We start from the raw sequence: 18,170 nt of genomic DNA, 5'->3' as shown, positions 1-18,170 counted from the left end.
TTTAATATCGGTGTCTTCTGCGCCTCTGTGTGAGCAGGAAGATCTCGTACCCTGATCAGAAGAGCTGCGGGTGTCGTCTCTCGGGTGATCCAGTGACCCCAGTCTGCCCAGTTCAGGCGCTCTGTTACCGGTGCGAGAGGAACAGCTCTGTAGCTGTGGTCCTCTGTGTGCCCGGGTGGGGGGCGGTGGATTCTGTGTTTAATATCGGTGTCTTCTGCGCCTCTGTGTGAGCAGGAAGATCACGTACCCTGATCAGAAGAGCTGCGGGTGTCGTCTCAAAACACGAGCAAACAACTGCATGTTCTCACCCAGAGCCTCGCAGCGGTCTGCTTTTTTACAAATCTGAAGAAGTGATCAGTGTCAACTGTCTCCTTCAGTAAACAGGCGCGCTGAGGGACAAAGACTCGAACCTGCAGCCTCAAGACCGCTGTGGCAAAGCGCGCGCGTCAGCGTGTTTTTTCAAGGGGAGCTACGTCCAAAGCTGTCAGGGGTAGCAACTAACGCAGTAAAATAGTAGGTAAGTCGAGTCATCTGCCGTCTGCAGTGTAACGACCCGGACCTGTGTTTCCCAGATATAGCGCCTTGTTTTTGTGGGTGATCACGTGACTGTCTACAAGGTACCAACAAACTCGGTGCCTGACCTCAAAATCGCGATGAAAACAAGTTTCCCCGAGTCTGTCTGGGCAGGTGGGGTGGGTGTTTCACTACATTTCAATATAGCGCCTTCTTTTCCTGGCTGTGACGTCACTCTGTGTCGTACAAAACAGCGCAGCCACGACCCCCAGATCTGATCAGTTGACCCCAGACTCTGCAGCCTTCATGCAGAACAACAGTCGGACCTTTAGGGGGGAGTGGGGTGCTTTCTTTGGATTTTTCCCCACGTTCTGCTTGTGTGCTCCTTCCACTGGTGCAGAGACGCCAGTTTCCGGATTACCGCTGGTGCGACACGAGAGCCCTGTTCACGTTTCTAGGTCTTAGGGTGTCCGACAGATACTCCGCCTCTGTGCTGAAGTCCCACAGCTAACCCGAGCTAACCTGAGCCTCTCTCTCTCTCTCTCTCCCTCTCTCTCTTGATTGATTAAATAATCACTCGGGATCTGTCTTTACTCACCCAGCTCGGAGCTCAGCTGTCCTGTAGAGAAAGAGAAAGAGTTTCCAGCAGGAGGAAGTGAGACCCCATGAGCAGCTGACTCATCAGACCAGCACCCAGAGCACTTATTACCACACTGTCCTGTGTTTTTACCCTGATCTCACTGGGCTGGACTGTGTTTTTACCCTGATCTCACTGGGCTGTACTGCGCTGTCCTGTGCTTTTACCCTGATCTCACTGGGCTGTACTGCGCCGTAACGTGTTTTTACCCTGATCTCACTGGGCTGTACTGCACTGTCCTGTGTTTTTACCCTGATCTCACTGGGCTGTCCTGTGTTTTTACCCCGATCTCACTGGGCTGTACTGCGCTGTCCTGTTTTTTTACCCTGATCTCACTGGGCTCTACTGTTTTTACCCTGATCTCACTGGGCTGCACTGTGCTGTCCTGTGTTTTTACCCTGATCTCACTGGGCTCTACTGTGTTTTTTCCCTGATCTCACTGGGCTGTACTGCGCTGTCCTGTTTTTTTACCCTGATCTCACTGGGCTGTACTGCACTGTCCTGTGTTTTTACCCTGATCTCACTGGGCTCTACTGTGTTTTTTCCCTGATCTCACTGGGCTGTACTGCACTGTCCTGTGTTCTTACCCTGATCTCACTGGGCTGTCCTGTGTTTTTACCCCGATCTCACTGGGCTGTACTGCGCTGTCCTGTTTTTTTACCCTGATCTCACTGGGCTGTACTGCACTGTCCTGAGTTTTTACTCTGATCTCACTGGGCTGTCCTGTGTTTGGACAGCCCAGTGAGTCAGGACAAGAGGCTCTACTGTACACAGAGGGGGGCAGGAGGGGGGAACAATCTGGCATGACGACTGACAGGCATTTTGTAATAAACTAGTAGTGTAACACCAGCTCTCCAGACAGAAACTGCACAACACATGAATGATATATATTTTTAACAGCAAATTCAACACATGACACCACAGACTGTGTATATATATATAAAAACCCACAAAACACCCGAGCGTTCCTGCAGTGCGTCTCGTGACTGGACACACCAGCAGCAGGCAGGTGAACCTCTGAAACTCACCCCGGGCGTCAGGTCAGAGAGGCAGCCAATCCAGCGATAACTTATCGGTTCTGGGAACAGCTCAATCGCAGAGGAAGATAACAGCGCTTGAGAAACTCATAACGAAACCGCGTGCTCAGGGGAGCGAAGTCTGACAGGGCTGGGCGGACGAAACTCCTGTTCCTCAGCAGTATCACTCCTCTCGGGCGAACACCGCAGGTGCAGAACAAGTCACCCAAGAACGTCCATCATAAAGAGCCTCTCTCTCTCGGAGCCGCAGTAGTGAAACACAGCAGTCAAAATTGAAAATGGGTTTTATTTTGATTCCATCACTCTCGTTTCCCTGGCCTGAGAAAACCATTCCATTCGTCAAAAAAAAACAAACAAACATCATTTGTTCAAAACCACTTTCAAGTCGTTATCCCAGGCAGGAACTGAGGAAGACGTACAAAACCATGCAGGTTCGGACCGGACGTGCGGGCGGTTCTGTTTCATTCGAGACGCGGACGAGCCCGGACTCCGTTAACGAGCTCCAGTCCGTGCTGTGTTCATCACAGCTGCTGCTGGTCTCTCACCCCTGACAGGCAGAAGGCAGCTTTCTTCGTCTGGACTGATTAAGACTCAATTGACAGCAGATCTGAGGAGAGGAGTAATCTGGACTAATTAAGACTCAATTGACAGCAGATCTGAGGAGAGGAGTAATCTGGACTAATTAAGACTCAATTAACAGCAGATCTGAGGAGAGGAGTAATCTGGACTAATTAAGACTCAATTAACAGCAGATCTGAGGAGAGGAGTAATCTGGACTAATTAAGACTCAATTAACTGCAGATCTGAGGAGAGGAGTAATCTGGACTAATTAAGACTCAATTAACAGCAGATCTGAGGAGAGGAGTAATCTGGACTAATTAAGACTCAATTAACTGCAGATCTGAGGAGAGGAGTTCATCTGGACTAATTAAGACTCAATTGACAGCAGATCTGAGGAGAGGAGTAATCTGGACTAATTAAGACTCAATTAACTGCAGATCTGAGGAGAGGAGTAATCTGGACTAATTAAGACTCAATTAACTGCAGATCTGAGGAGAGGAGTAATCTGGACTAATTAAGACTCAATTAACTGCAGATCTGAGGAGAGGAGTAATCTGGACTAATTAAGACTCAATTGACAGCAGATCTGAGGAGAGGAGTAATCTGGACTAATTAAGACTCAATTAACTGCAGATCTGAGGAGAGGAGTAATCTGGACTAATTAAGACTCAATTAACTGCAGATCTGAGGAGAGGAGTAATCTGGACTAATTAAGACTCAATTAACTGCAGATCTGAGGAGAGGAGTAATCTGGACTAATTAAGACTCAATTGACAGCAGATCTGAGGAGAGGAGTAATCTGGACTAATTAAGACTCAATTGACAGCAGATCTGAGGAGAGGAGTAATCTGGACTAATTAAGACTCAATTGACAGCAGATCTGAGGAGAGGAGTTATTCTGGACTAATTAAGACTCAATTAACAGCAGATCTGAGGAGAGGAGTAATCTGGACTAATTAAGACTCAATTGACAGCAGATCTGAGGAGAGGAGTAATCTGGACTAATTAAGACTCAATTAACAGCAGATCTGAGGAGAGGAGTAATCTGGACTAATTAAGACTCAATTGACAGCAGATCTGAGGAGAGGAGTAATCTGGACTAATTAAGACTCAATTGACAGCAGATCTGAGGAGAGGAGTAATCTGGACTAATTAAGACTCAATTAACTGCAGATCTGAGGAGAGGAGTAATCTGGACTAATTAAGACTCAATTAACTGCAGATCTGAGGAGAGGAGTAATCTGGACTAATTAAGACTCAATTGACAGCAGATCCGAGGAGAGGAGTAATCTGGACTAATTAAGACTCAATTGACAGCAGATCCGAGGAGAGGAGTAATCTGGACTAATTAAGACTCAATTGACAGCAGATCTGAGGAGAGGAGTAATCTGGACTAATTAAGACTCAATTAACTGCAGATCTGAGGAGAGGAGTAATCTGGACTAATTAAGACTCAATTAACAGCAGATCTGAGGAGAGGAGTAATCTGGACTAATTAAGACTCAATTAACTGCAGATCTGAGGAGAGGAGTAATCTGGACTAATTAAGACTCAATTAACTGCAGATCTGAGGAGAGGAGTAATCTGGACTAATTAAGACTCAATTAACTGCAGATCTGAGGAGAGGAGTAATCTGGACTAATTAAGACTCAATTAACTGCAGATCTGAGGAGAGGAGTAATCTGGACTAATTAAGACTCAATTAACTGCAGATCTGAGGAGAGGAGTAATCTGGACTAATTAAGACTCAATTGACAGCAGATCTGAGGAGAGGAGTAATCTGGACTAATTAAGACTCAATTGACAGCAGATCTGAGGAGAGGAGTAATCTGGACTAATTAAGACTCAATTGACAGCAGATCTGAGGAGAGGAGTTATTCTGGACTAATTAAGACTCAATTAACAGCAGATCTGAGGAGAGGAGTAATCTGGACTAATTAAGACTCAATTGACAGCAGATCTGAGGAGAGGAGTAATCTGGACTAATTAAGACTCAATTAACAGCAGATCTGAGGAGAGGAGTAATCTGGACTAATTAAGACTCAATTGACAGCAGATCTGAGGAGAGGAGTAATCTGGACTAATTAAGACTCAATTGACAGCAGATCTGAGGAGAGGAGTAATCTGGACTAATTAAGACTCAATTAACTGCAGATCTGAGGAGAGGAGTAATCTGGACTAATTAAGACTCAATTAACTGCAGATCTGAGGAGAGGAGTAATCTGGACTAATTAAGACTCAATTGACAGCAGATCTGAGGAGAGGAGTAATCTGGACTAATTAAGACTCAATTAACAGCAGATCTGAGGAGAGGAGTAATCTGGACTAATTAAGACTCAATTGACAGCAGATCTGAGGAGAGGAGTAATCTGGACTAATTAAGACTCAATTGACAGCAGATCTGAGGAGAGGAGTAATCTGGACTAATTAAGACTCAATTAACTGCAGATCTGAGGAGAGGAGTAATCTGGACTAATTAAGACTCAATTGACAGCAGATCTGAGGAGAGGAGTAATCTGGACTAATTAAGACTCAATTGACAGCAGATCTGAGGAGAGGAGTAATCTGGACTAATTAAGACTCAATTGACAGCAGATCTGAGGAGAGGAGTAATCTGGACTAATTAAGACTCAATTAACTGCAGATCTGAGGAGAGGAGTAATCTGGACTAATTAAGACTCAATTGACAGCAGATCTGAGGAGAGGAGTAATCTGGACTAATTAAGACTCAATTGACAGCAGATCTGAGGAGAGGAGTAATCTGGACTAATTAAGACTCAATTAACAGCAGATCTGAGGAGAGGCGTAATCTGGACTAATTAAGTCCACCTGGGGGACTGAGTTTCGAGGGGCCGCAGGACGGGGTGCGAATCTGGCCGGCGGGGGGCCACGAGAGGCTGCAGCGCCCCGGTGTTGAGGGCTCAGTGCTCCCCGGGCTCAGGGTTCGAGGGCTTCCCGCCGAACCTCCTGTAGATCGCCGTGGCGGCAGCTGTCGTCATGCCACCCACCCCCATGCCGGCCGTGGCGCCGATGGCGGTTCCCGCGGCGACGACCCCTGCCTCCGCGGCCACGGCGGCCCCGGCGACCACGCCCCCGGCCACGCCCCCGGCCACGCCCAGCAGGGGCACGGCCACCAGCCCGCCCACCGTCAGCCCGAACTTGATCCGGTGGATCTGCAGGAACTCGGCGCGCGCGGCGCCCACAGACTCCCGCAGCACCTCCATATCCCGCGGGAGGGCCCCGCACTGCGCCCCCTTCAGCACCTCGTCCTCCTTCCGCCTCACCCTCTCCTCCATCTTCGCCGGGGAAACCATCATGGTCATGCCCTGGGGACAGGGGGCGCAAGGTCACCCCGGGGCGCCCCAGAGACCAGCAGTCACGAGACCCAGGACACCCCAGAAACAAGACCCAGGAGACCCCAGAAACAACAGGAGTGAAGCACAGGACACCCCAGAAACAAGCAGGAGTGAAAGACAGGACACCCCAGAAACAAGACCCAGGACACCCCAGAAACAACCAGGAGTGAAACACAGGACACCCCAGAAACAAGCAGGAGTGAAAGACAGGACACCCCAGAAACAAGACACAGGACACCCCAGAAACAAGCAGGAGTGAAACACAGGAAGCCCCAGAAACAAGACACAGGACACCCCAGAAACAAGCAGGAGTGAAACACAGGACACCCCAGAAACAAGAAACAGGACACCCCAGAAACAAGCAGGAGTGAAACACAGGACACCCCAGAAACAAGACACAGGACACCCCAGAAACAACAGGAGTGACACACAGGACACCCCAGAAACAAGACACAGGACACCCCAGAAACAAGCAGGAGTGACACAGGACACCCCAGAAACAAGAAACAGGACACCCCAGAAACAAGCAGGAGTGAAACACAGGACACCCCAGAAACAAGACACAGGACACCCCAGAAACAACAGGAGTGACACACAGGACACCCCAGAAACAAGACACAGGACACCCCAGAAACAAGCAGGAGTGACACAGGACACCCCAGAAACAAGACACAGGACACCCCAGAAACAAGCAGGAGTGAAACACAGGACACCCCAGAAACAAGCAGGAGTGAAAGACAGGACACCCCAGAAACAAGACACAGGACACCCCAGAAACAAGCAGGAGTGAAACACAGGACACCCCAGAAACAAGACCCAGGACACCCCAGAAACAACAGGAGTGAAGCACAGGACACCCCAGAAACAAGCAGGAGTGAAAGACAGGACACCCCAGAAACAAGACACAGGACACCCCAGAAACAAGCAGGAGTGAAACACAGGAAGCCCCAGAAACAAGACACAGGACACCCCAGAAACAAGCAGGAGTGAAACACAGGACACCCCAGAAACAAGAAACAGGACACCCCAGAAACAAGCAGGAGTGAAACACAGGACACCCCAGAAACAAGACACAGGACACCCCAGAAACAACAGGAGTGACACACAGGACACCCCAGAAACAAGACACAGGACACCCCAGAAACAAGCAGGAGTGACACAGGACACCCCAGAAACAAGAAACAGGACACCCCAGAAACAAGCAGGAGTGAAACACAGGACACCCCAGAAACAAGACACAGGACACCCCAGAAACAAGCAGGAGTGAAACACAGGACACCCCAGAAACAAGACCCAGGACACCCCAGAAACAAGCAGGAGTGAAACACAGGACACCCCAGAAACAAGAAACAGGACACCCCAGAAACAACAGGAGTGACACACAGGACACCCCAGAAACAAGACACAGGACACCCCAGAAACAAGCAGGAGTGACACAGGACACCCCAGAAACAAGAAACAGGACACCCCAGAAACAACAGGAGTGACACACAGGACACCCCAGAAACAAGAAACAGGACACCCCAGAAACAAGCAGGAGTGAAACACAGGACACCCCAGAAACAAGACACAGGACACCCCAGAAACAACAGGAGTGACACACAGGACACCCCAGAAACAAGACACAGGACACCCCAGAAACAAGCAGGAGTGACACAGGACACCCCAGAAACAAGACACAGGACACCCCAGAAACAAGCAGGAGTGAAACACAGGACACCCCAGAAACAAGACCCAGGACACCCCAGAAACAACAGGAGTGAAACACAGGACACCCCAGAAACAAGACACAGGACACCCCAGAAACAACAAGAGTGAAACACAGGACACCCCAGAAACAAGCAGGAGTGAAACACAGGACACCCCAGGAACCAGCAGGAGTGACACAGGATACCCCAGAAACAAGACACAGGACACCCCAGAAACAACAGGAGTGAAACACAGGACACCCCAGAAACAAGACCCAGGACACCCCAGAAACAACAGGAGTGACACACAGGACACCCCAGAAACAAGACACAGGACACCCCAGAAACAAGCAGGAGTGACACAGGACACCCCAGAAACAAGAAACAGGACACCCCAGAAACAAGCAGGAGTGAAACACAGGACACCCCAGAAACAAGACACAGGACACCCCAGAAACAAGCAGGAGTGACACAGGACACCCCAGAAACAAGAAACAGGACACCCCAGAAACAAGCAGGAGTGAAACACAGGACACCCCAGAAACAAGACACAGGACACCCCAGAAACAAGCAGGAGTGAAACACAGGACACCCCAGAAACAAGACACAGGACACCCCAGAAACAAGCAGGAGTGAAACACAGGACACCCCAGAAACAAGCAGTAGTGAAAGACAGGACACCCCAAAAACAAGACACAGGACACCCCAGAAACAACAGGAGTGAAAGACAGGACACCCCAGAAACAAGACACAGGACACCCCAGAAACAAGCAGGAGTGAAACACAGGAAGCCCCAGAAACAAGACACAGGACACCCCAGAAACAAGCAGGAGTGAAACACAGGACACCCCAGAAACAAGAAACAGGACACCCCAGAAACAAGCAGGAGTGAAACACAGGACACCCCAGAAACAAGACACAGGACACCCCAGAAACAACAGGAGTGACACACAGGACACCCCAGAAACAAGACACAGGACACCCCAGAAACAAGCAGGAGTGACACAGGACACCCCAGAAACAAGAAACAGGACACCCCAGAAACAACAGGAGTGACACACAGGACACCCCAGAAACAAGAAACAGGACACCCCAGAAACAAGCAGGAGTGAAACACAGGACACCCCAGAAACAAGACACAGGACACCCCAGAAACAACAGGAGTGACACACAGGACACCCCAGAAACAAGACACAGGACACCCCAGAAACAAGCAGGAGTGACACAGGACACCCCAGAAACAAGACACAGGACACCCCAGAAACAAGCAGGAGTGAAACACAGGACACCCCAGAAACAAGCAGGAGTGAAAGACAGGACACCCCAGAAACTAGACACAGGACACCCCAGAAACAAGACCCAGGACACCCCAGAAACAAGCAGGAGTGAAACACAGGACACCCCAGAAACAAGAAACAGGACACCCCAGAAACAACAGGAGTGACACACAGGACACCCCAGAAACAAGACACAGGACACCCCAGAAACAAGCAGGAGTGACACAGGACACCCCAGAAACAAGAAACAGGACACCCCAGAAACAACAGGAGTGACACACAGGACACCCCAGAAACAAGAAACAGGACACCCCAGAAACAAGCAGGAGTGAAACACAGGACACCCCAGAAACAAGACACAGGACACCCCAGAAACAACAGGAGTGACACACAGGACACCCCAGAAACAAGACACAGGACACCCCAGAAACAAGCAGGAGTGACACAGGACACCCCAGAAACAAGACACAGGACACCCCAGAAACAAGCAGGAGTGAAACACAGGACACCCCAGAAACAAGCAGGAGTGAAAGACAGGACACCCCAGAAACAAGACACAGGACACCCCAGAAACAAGCAGGAGTGAAACACAGGACACCCCAGAAACAAGACCCAGGACACCCCAGAAACAACAGGAGTGAAGCACAGGACACCCCAGAAACAAGCAGGAGTGAAAGACAGGACACCCCAGAAACAAGACACAGGACACCCCAGAAACAAGCAGGAGTGAAACACAGGAAGCCCCAGAAACAAGACACAGGACACCCCAGAAACAAGCAGGAGTGAAACACAGGACACCCCAGAAACAAGAAACAGGACACCCCAGAAACAAGCAGGAGTGAAACACAGGACACCCCAGAAACAAGACACAGGACACCCCAGAAACAACAGGAGTGACACACAGGACACCCCAGAAACAAGACACAGGACACCCCAGAAACAAGCAGGAGTGACACAGGACACCCCAGAAACAAGAAACAGGACACCCCAGAAACAAGCAGGAGTGAAACACAGGACACCCCAGAAACAAGACACAGGACACCCCAGAAACAAGCAGGAGTGAAACACAGGACACCCCAGAAACAAGACCCAGGACACCCCAGAAACAAGCAGGAGTGAAACACAGGACACCCCAGAAACAAGAAACAGGACACCCCAGAAACAACAGGAGTGACACACAGGACACCCCAGAAACAAGACACAGGACACCCCAGAAACAAGCAGGAGTGACACAGGACACCCCAGAAACAAGAAACAGGACACCCCAGAAACAACAGGAGTGACACACAGGACACCCCAGAAACAAGAAACAGGACACCCCAGAAACAAGCAGGAGTGAAACACAGGACACCCCAGAAACAAGACACAGGACACCCCAGAAACAACAGGAGTGACACACAGGACACCCCAGAAACAAGACACAGGACACCCCAGAAACAAGCAGGAGTGACACAGGACACCCCAGAAACAAGACACAGGACACCCCAGAAACAAGCAGGAGTGAAACACAGGACACCCCAGAAACAAGACCCAGGACACCCCAGAAACAACAGGAGTGAAACACAGGACACCCCAGAAACAAGACACAGGACACCCCAGAAACAACAAGAGTGAAACACAGGACACCCCAGAAACAAGCAGGAGTGAAACACAGGACACCCCAGGAACCAGCAGGAGTGACACAGGATACCCCAGAAACAAGACACAGGACACCCCAGAAACAACAGGAGTGAAACACAGGACACCCCAGAAACAAGACCCAGGACACCCCAGAAACAACAGGAGTGACACACAGGACACCCCAGAAACAAGACACAGGACACCCCAGAAACAAGCAGGAGTGACACAGGACACCCCAGAAACAAGAAACAGGACACCCCAGAAACAAGCAGGAGTGAAACACAGGACACCCCAGAAACAAGACACAGGACACCCCAGAAACAAGCAGGAGTGACACAGGACACCCCAGAAACAAGAAACAGGACACCCCAGAAACAAGCAGGAGTGAAACACAGGACACCCCAGAAACAAGACACAGGACACCCCAGAAACAAGCAGGAGTGAAACACAGGACACCCCAGAAACAAGACACAGGACACCCCAGAAACAAGCAGGAGTGAAACACAGGACACCCCAGAAACAAGCAGTAGTGAAAGACAGGACACCCCAAAAACAAGACACAGGACACCCCAGAAACAACAGGAGTGAAAGACAGGACACCTCAGAAACAAGACCCAGGACACCCCAGAAACAACAGGAGTGAAACACAGGACACCCCAGAAACAACAAGAGTGAAACACAGGACACCCCAGAAACAAGCAGGAGTGAAACACAGGACACCCCAGGAACCAGCAGGAGTGACACACAGGACACCCCAGAAACAAGACACAGGACACCCCAGAAACAACAGGAGTGACACAGGACACCCCAGAAAAAGGCAGGAGTGAAACACAGGACACCCCAGGAACAAGACACAGGACACCCCAGAAACAACAGGAGTGACACAGGACACTCCAGAAACAAGACACAGGACACCCCAGAAACAACAAGAGTGAAACACAGGACACCCCAGAAACAAGCAGGAGTGAAACACAGGACACCCCAGAAACAACAGGAGTGACACAGGACACTCCAGAAACAAGCAGGAGTGAGACACAGGACACGCCAAAACACACACTCATACACCCTCACACAAGCACACACATACTGTCAAATGCACTGTCTCAGACACACACACACTCAGTCTCTCTCACCTGCTCCTGCAGAAAGTTGGTGAACTCCTGCTCTGCTTTCTGGAGTTTGAGGGCAGCGATGAGCTGGGCAAGAGAGAGAGAGATCACAGACAGGACACTGCTACAGTACCGACACTGATACTGTAACTGTACTGTACTGGTATCCACACTGATACTGCTACTGTACTGACACTGATACTGTAACTATACTGTACTGATATCTACACTGATACTGCTACTGTACTGACACGGATACTGTAACTATACTGTACTGGTATCCACACTGATACTGCTACTGTACTGACACTGATACTGTAACTGTACTGTACTGGTATCCACACTGATACTGATTCTGTACTGACACTGATACTGTAACTGTACTGTACCGGTATCCACACTGATACTGGTACAGTACTGACACTGATACTGGAACTGTACTGTACCGGTATCCACACTGATACTGCTACTGTACTGACACTGATACTGTAACTATACTGTACCGGTATCCACACTGATACTGCTAGAGTACTGACACTGATACTGTAACTATACTGTACTGGTATCTACACTGATACTACTACTGTACTGACACTGATACTGTAACTGTACTGATATCTACACTGATACTGGTACAGTACTGACACTGATACTGTAACTATACTGTACCGATATCTACACTGATACTGCTACGGATACTGTAACTGTACTGTACCGGTATCCACACTGATACTGATTCTGTACTGACACTGATACTGTAACTGTACTGTACTGATATCCACACTGATACTGCTACTGTACTGACACTGATACTGTAACTATACTGTACTGGTATCCACACTGATACTGATTCTGTACTGACACTGATACTGTTACTATACTGTACCGGTAACCACACTGATACTGCTACTGTACTGACACTGATACTGTAACTATACTGTACCGGTATCCACACTGATACTGCTAGAGTACTGACACTGATACTGTAACTGTACTGTACCGGTATCCACACTGATACTGCTAGAGTACTGACACTGATACTGTAACTGTACTGTACCGGTATCCACACTGATACTGCTACTGTACTGACACTGATACTGGAACTATACTGTACTGGTATCCACACTGATACTGATTCTGTACTGACACTGATACTGTAACTATACTGTACCGGTATCCACACTGATACTGCTAGAGTACTGACACTGATACTGTAACTGTACTGTACTGATATCTACACTGATACTGCTACTGTACTGACACTGATACTGTAACTATACTGTACCGATATCCACACTGATACTGCTACAGTACTGACACTGATACTGTAACTGTACTGTACCGGTATCCACACTGATACTGCTAGAGTACTGACACTGATACTGTAACTGTACTGTACCGGTATCCACACTGATACTGCTACTGTACTGACACTGATACTGTAACTATACTGTACTGGTATCCACACTGATACTGATTCTGTACTGACACTGATACTGTAACTATACTGTACCGGTATCCACACTGATACTGCTACTGTACTGACACTGATACTGTAACTATACTGTACCGGTATCCACACTGATACTGCTAGAGTACTGACACTGATACTGTAACTGTACTGTACCGGTATCCACACTGATACTGCTACTGTACTGACACTGATACTGTAACTGTACTGTACCGGTATCCACACTGATACTGCTACTGTACTGACACTGATACTGGAACTATACTGTACTGGTATCCGCACTGATACTGATTCTGTACTGACACTGATACTGTAACTATACTGTACCGGTATCCACACTGATACTGCTAGAGTACTGACACTGATACTGTAACTGTACTGTACTGGTATCCACACTGATACTGCTACTGTACTGACACTGATATTGTAACTATACTGTACTGATATCTACACTGATACTGCTACTGTACTGACACTGATACTGTAACTATACTGTACCGGTATCCACACTGATACTGCTAGAGTACTGACACTGATACTGTAACTGTACTGTACCGGTATCCACACTGATACTGCTACTGTACTGACACTGATACTGTAACTATACTGTACCGGTATCCACACTGATACTGCTACTGTACTGACACTGATACTGTAACTATACTGTACTGGTATCCACACTGATACTGCTACTGTACTGACACTGATACTGTAACTATACTGTACCGGTATCTACACTGATACTGATTCTGTACTGACACTGATACTGTAACTGTACTGTACCGGTATCCACACTGATACTGCTACTGTACTGACACTGATACTGTAACTATACTGTACCGGTATCTACACTGATACTGATTCTGTACTGACACTGATACTGTAACTATACTGTACTGGTATCTACACTGATACTACTACTGTACTGACACTGATACTGTAACTGTACTGATATCTACACTGATACTGGTACAGTACTGACACTGATACTGTAACTATACTGTACCGATATCTACACTGATACTGCTACGGATACTGTAACTGTACTGTACCGGTATCCACACTGATACTGATTCTGTACTGACACTGATACTGTAACTGTACTGTACTGATATCCACACTGATACTGCTACTGTACTGACACTGATACTGTAACTATACTGTACTGGTATCCACACTGATACTGATTCTGTACTGACACTGATACTGTAACTGTACTGTACTGATATCCACACTGATACTGCTACTGTACTGACACTGATACTGTAACTATACTGTACCGGTATCCACACTGATACTGCTAGAGTACTGACACTGATACTGTAACTGTACTGTACCGGTATCCACACTGATACTGCTAGAGTACTGACACTGATACTGTAACTGTACTGTACCGGTATCCACACCGATACTGCTACTGTACTGACACTGATACTGGAACTATACTGTACTGGTATCCACACTGATACTGATTCTGTACTGACACTGATACTGTAACTATACTGTACCGGTATCCACACTGATACTGCTAGAGTACTGACACTGATACTGTAACTGTACTGTACTGATATCTACACTGATACTGCTACTGTACTGACACTGATACTGTAACTATACTGTACCGATATCCACACTGATACTGCTACAGTACTGACACTGATACTGTAACTATACTGTACCGGTATCCACACTGATACTGCTAGAGTACTGACACTGATACTGTAACTGTACTGTACCGGTATCCACACTGATACTGCTACTGTACTGACACTGATACTGTAACTATACTGTACTGGTATCCACACTGATACTGATTCTGTACTGACACTGATACTGTAACTATACTGTACCGGTATCCACACTGATACTGCTACTGTACTGACACTGATACTGTAACTATACTGTACCGGTATCCACACTGATACTGCTAGAGTACTGACACTGATACTGTAACTGTACTGTACCGGTATCCACACTGATACTGCTACTGTACTGACACTGATACTGTAACTGTACTGTACCGGTATCCACACTGATACTGCTACTGTACTGACACTGATACTGGAACTATACTGTACTGGTATCCGCACTGATACTGATTCTGTACTGACACTGATACTGTAACTATACTGTACCGGTATCCACACTGATACTGCTAGAGTACTGACACTGATACTGTAACTGTACTGTACTGGTATCCACACTGATACTGCTACTGTACTGACACTGATATTGTAACTATACTGTACTGATATCTACACTGATACTGCTACTGTACTGACACTGATACTGTAACTATACTGTACCGGTATCCACACTGATACTGCTAGAGTACTGACACTGATACTGTAACTGTACTGTACCGGTATCCACACTGATACTGCTACTGTACTGACACTGATACTGTAACTATACTGTACCGGTATCCACACTGATACTGCTACTGTACTGACACTGATACTGTAACTATACTGTACTGGTATCCACACTGATACTGCTACTGTACTGACACTGATACTGTAACTATACTGTACCGGTATCTACACTGATACTGATTCTGTACTGACACTGATACTGTAACTGTACTGTACCGGTATCCACACTGATACTGCTACTGTACTGACACTGATACTGTAACTATACTGTACCGGTATCTACACTGATACTGATTCTGTACTGACACTGATACTGTAACTGTACTGTACCGGTATCCACACTGATACTGCTACTGTACTGACACTGATACTGTAACTGTACTGTACCGGTATCCACACTGATACTGCTACTGTACTGACACTGATACTGTAACTATACTGTACTGATATCTGCACTGATACTGCTACAGTACTGACACTGATACTGTAACTGTACTGTACCGGTATCCACACTGATACTGCTACTGTACTGACACTGATACTGTAACTGTACTGTACCGGTATCCACACTGATACTGCTAGAGTACTGACACTGATACTGTAACTGTACTGTACTGGTATCCACACTGATACTGCTACTGTACTGTACTGGTATCCACACTGATACTGATTCTGTACTGACACTGATACTGTAACTGTACTGTACCGGTATCCACACTGATACTGCTACTGTACTGACACTGATACTGTAACTGTACTGTACCGGTATCCACACTGATACTGCTACTGTACTGACACTGATACTGTAACTATACTGTACCGGTATCCACACTGATACTGCTACTGTACTGACACTGATACTGTAACTGTACTGTACCGGTATCCACACTGATACTGCTAGAGTACTGACACTGATACTGTAACTATACTGTACCAGTATCTACACTGATACTGATTCTGTACTGACACTGATACTGTAACTGTACTGTACTGGTATCCACACTGATACTGATACTGTACTGACACTGATACTGTAACTGTACTGTACCGGTATCCACACTGATACTGGTACAGTACTGACACTGATACTGTAACTATACTGTACTGGTATCTACACTGATACTGTTTCTGTACTGACACTGATACTGTAACTGTACTGTACTGGTATCCACACTGATACTGATTCTGTACTGACACTGATACTGTAACTGTACTGTACCGGTATCCACACTGATACTGGTACAGTACTGACACTGATACTGTAACTATACTGTACTGGTATCTACACTGATACTGTTTCTGTACTGACACCGATACTGTAACTATACTGTACTGATATCCACACTGATACTGGTACAGTACTGACACTGATACTGTAACTATACTGTACTGATATCTACACTGATACTGCTACTGTACTGACACTGATACTGTAACTATACTGTACTGGTATCCACACTGATACTGTTTCTGTACTGACACCGATACTGTAACTATACTGTACTGATATCTTTGTCTGTCCCGCACTGACAGGCTGGAGGAACTGAGTCTCTTCAGTCTGGAGGGAGGGTCCCACACTGACAGGCTGGAGGAACTGAGTCTCTTCAGTCTGGAGGGAGGGTCCCACACTGACAGACAGTTGAGTAGTTTTTCCTGTGCTTCAGGGAGACTCACCTCTGCAGGGGAGGAAATGCTGTATTTGCCTTGAACAATGACATGCGCTGCTTCCTGCCAAGACAAGAATGAGCTCAGTTCCGGCTCATGGGTCTCGGTGGGTGAGGGGTGACAAGTCAGTGTGTGGATCTGCTGGTCCAGTCTTACCTTGAACTTCCCTGCCAGTGTTGCTCCAGTCTCGGTGGGCTGCCTTCCCTCCAGGACCTGGGCAGTGTGGTTGATATAGTCCATCAGGTGGAGCTGAAACTCCTCATCCATGTCTTAGAAAAACACAGCGAGAAGCCAGAGATGTCAAGAGAGCTAAACTTCCTAAACCTCTGTCGTCTTGGACAGAGGCTGCAAGGGGACCTGGTATTCACAGACACTCTGCTGTACACAGAGAGGGGTGGGAGGGGGGAACAAGCTGATACCCTGGCTTCTCTCCAGACACAGCTGGATGAGCTCCTCCAGTCAGGACAGGAGGCTCTACTGTACACAGAGAGGGGTGGGAGGGGGGAACAGGCCGATACCCTGGCTTCTCTCCAGACACAGCTGGGTGAGCTCCTCCAGTCAGGACAGGAGGCTCTACTGTACACACAGAGGGGTGGGAGGGGGGAACAAGCCGATACCCTGGCTTCTCTCCAGACACAGCTGGGTGAGCTCCTCCAGTCAGGACAGGAGGCTCTACTGTACACTGAGAGAGGTGGGAGGGGGGAACAAGCCGATACCCTGGCTTCTCTCCAGACACAGCTGGGTGAGCTCCTCCAGTCAGGACAGGAGGCTCTACTGTACACAGAGAGGGGTGGGAGGGGGGAACAAGCCAATACCCTGGCTTCTCTCCAGACACAGCTGGGTGAGCTCCTCCAGTCAGGA

The 18,170-nt window shown here is 47.9% G+C and overlaps 1 protein-coding gene across 4 annotated transcripts in view; it reads right to left on the bottom strand.

Annotated features, from left to right (window-relative positions):
• Positions 1-2,453: 2,453 nt before the first annotated feature.
• Positions 2,454-18,170, bottom strand: part of LOC148806034 (RING finger protein 112-like) — a 51,330-nt gene continuing 35,613 nt past the window's right edge. For all 4 annotated transcript variants that reach the window (XM_088909682.1, XM_088909681.1, XM_088909683.1 and 1 more), the window contains 4 exons: positions 17,466-17,578; positions 17,319-17,372; positions 11,823-11,885; positions 2,454-6,074 (listed from right to left, as the gene is read on the bottom strand). In XM_088909682.1, coding sequence (XP_088765808.1) covers positions 5,670-6,074; positions 11,823-11,885; positions 17,319-17,372; positions 17,466-17,578 — 635 coding nt within the window. In that variant the 3' untranslated portion in view covers positions 2,454-5,669. The remainder of the gene's footprint in view (positions 6,075-11,822; positions 11,886-17,318; positions 17,373-17,465; positions 17,579-18,170) is intronic.

Source organism: Atractosteus spatula, unplaced genomic scaffold (assembly GCF_055471065.1).
Source record: "Atractosteus spatula isolate fAtrSpa1 unplaced genomic scaffold, fAtrSpa1.hap1 Scaffold_60, whole genome shotgun sequence".
Taxonomy (NCBI): domain Eukaryota; kingdom Metazoa; phylum Chordata; class Actinopteri; order Semionotiformes; family Lepisosteidae; genus Atractosteus; species Atractosteus spatula.
The sequence above is the reverse complement of the archived record's forward strand: the minus strand, read 5'-3'. Positions and strand labels throughout refer to the sequence as shown.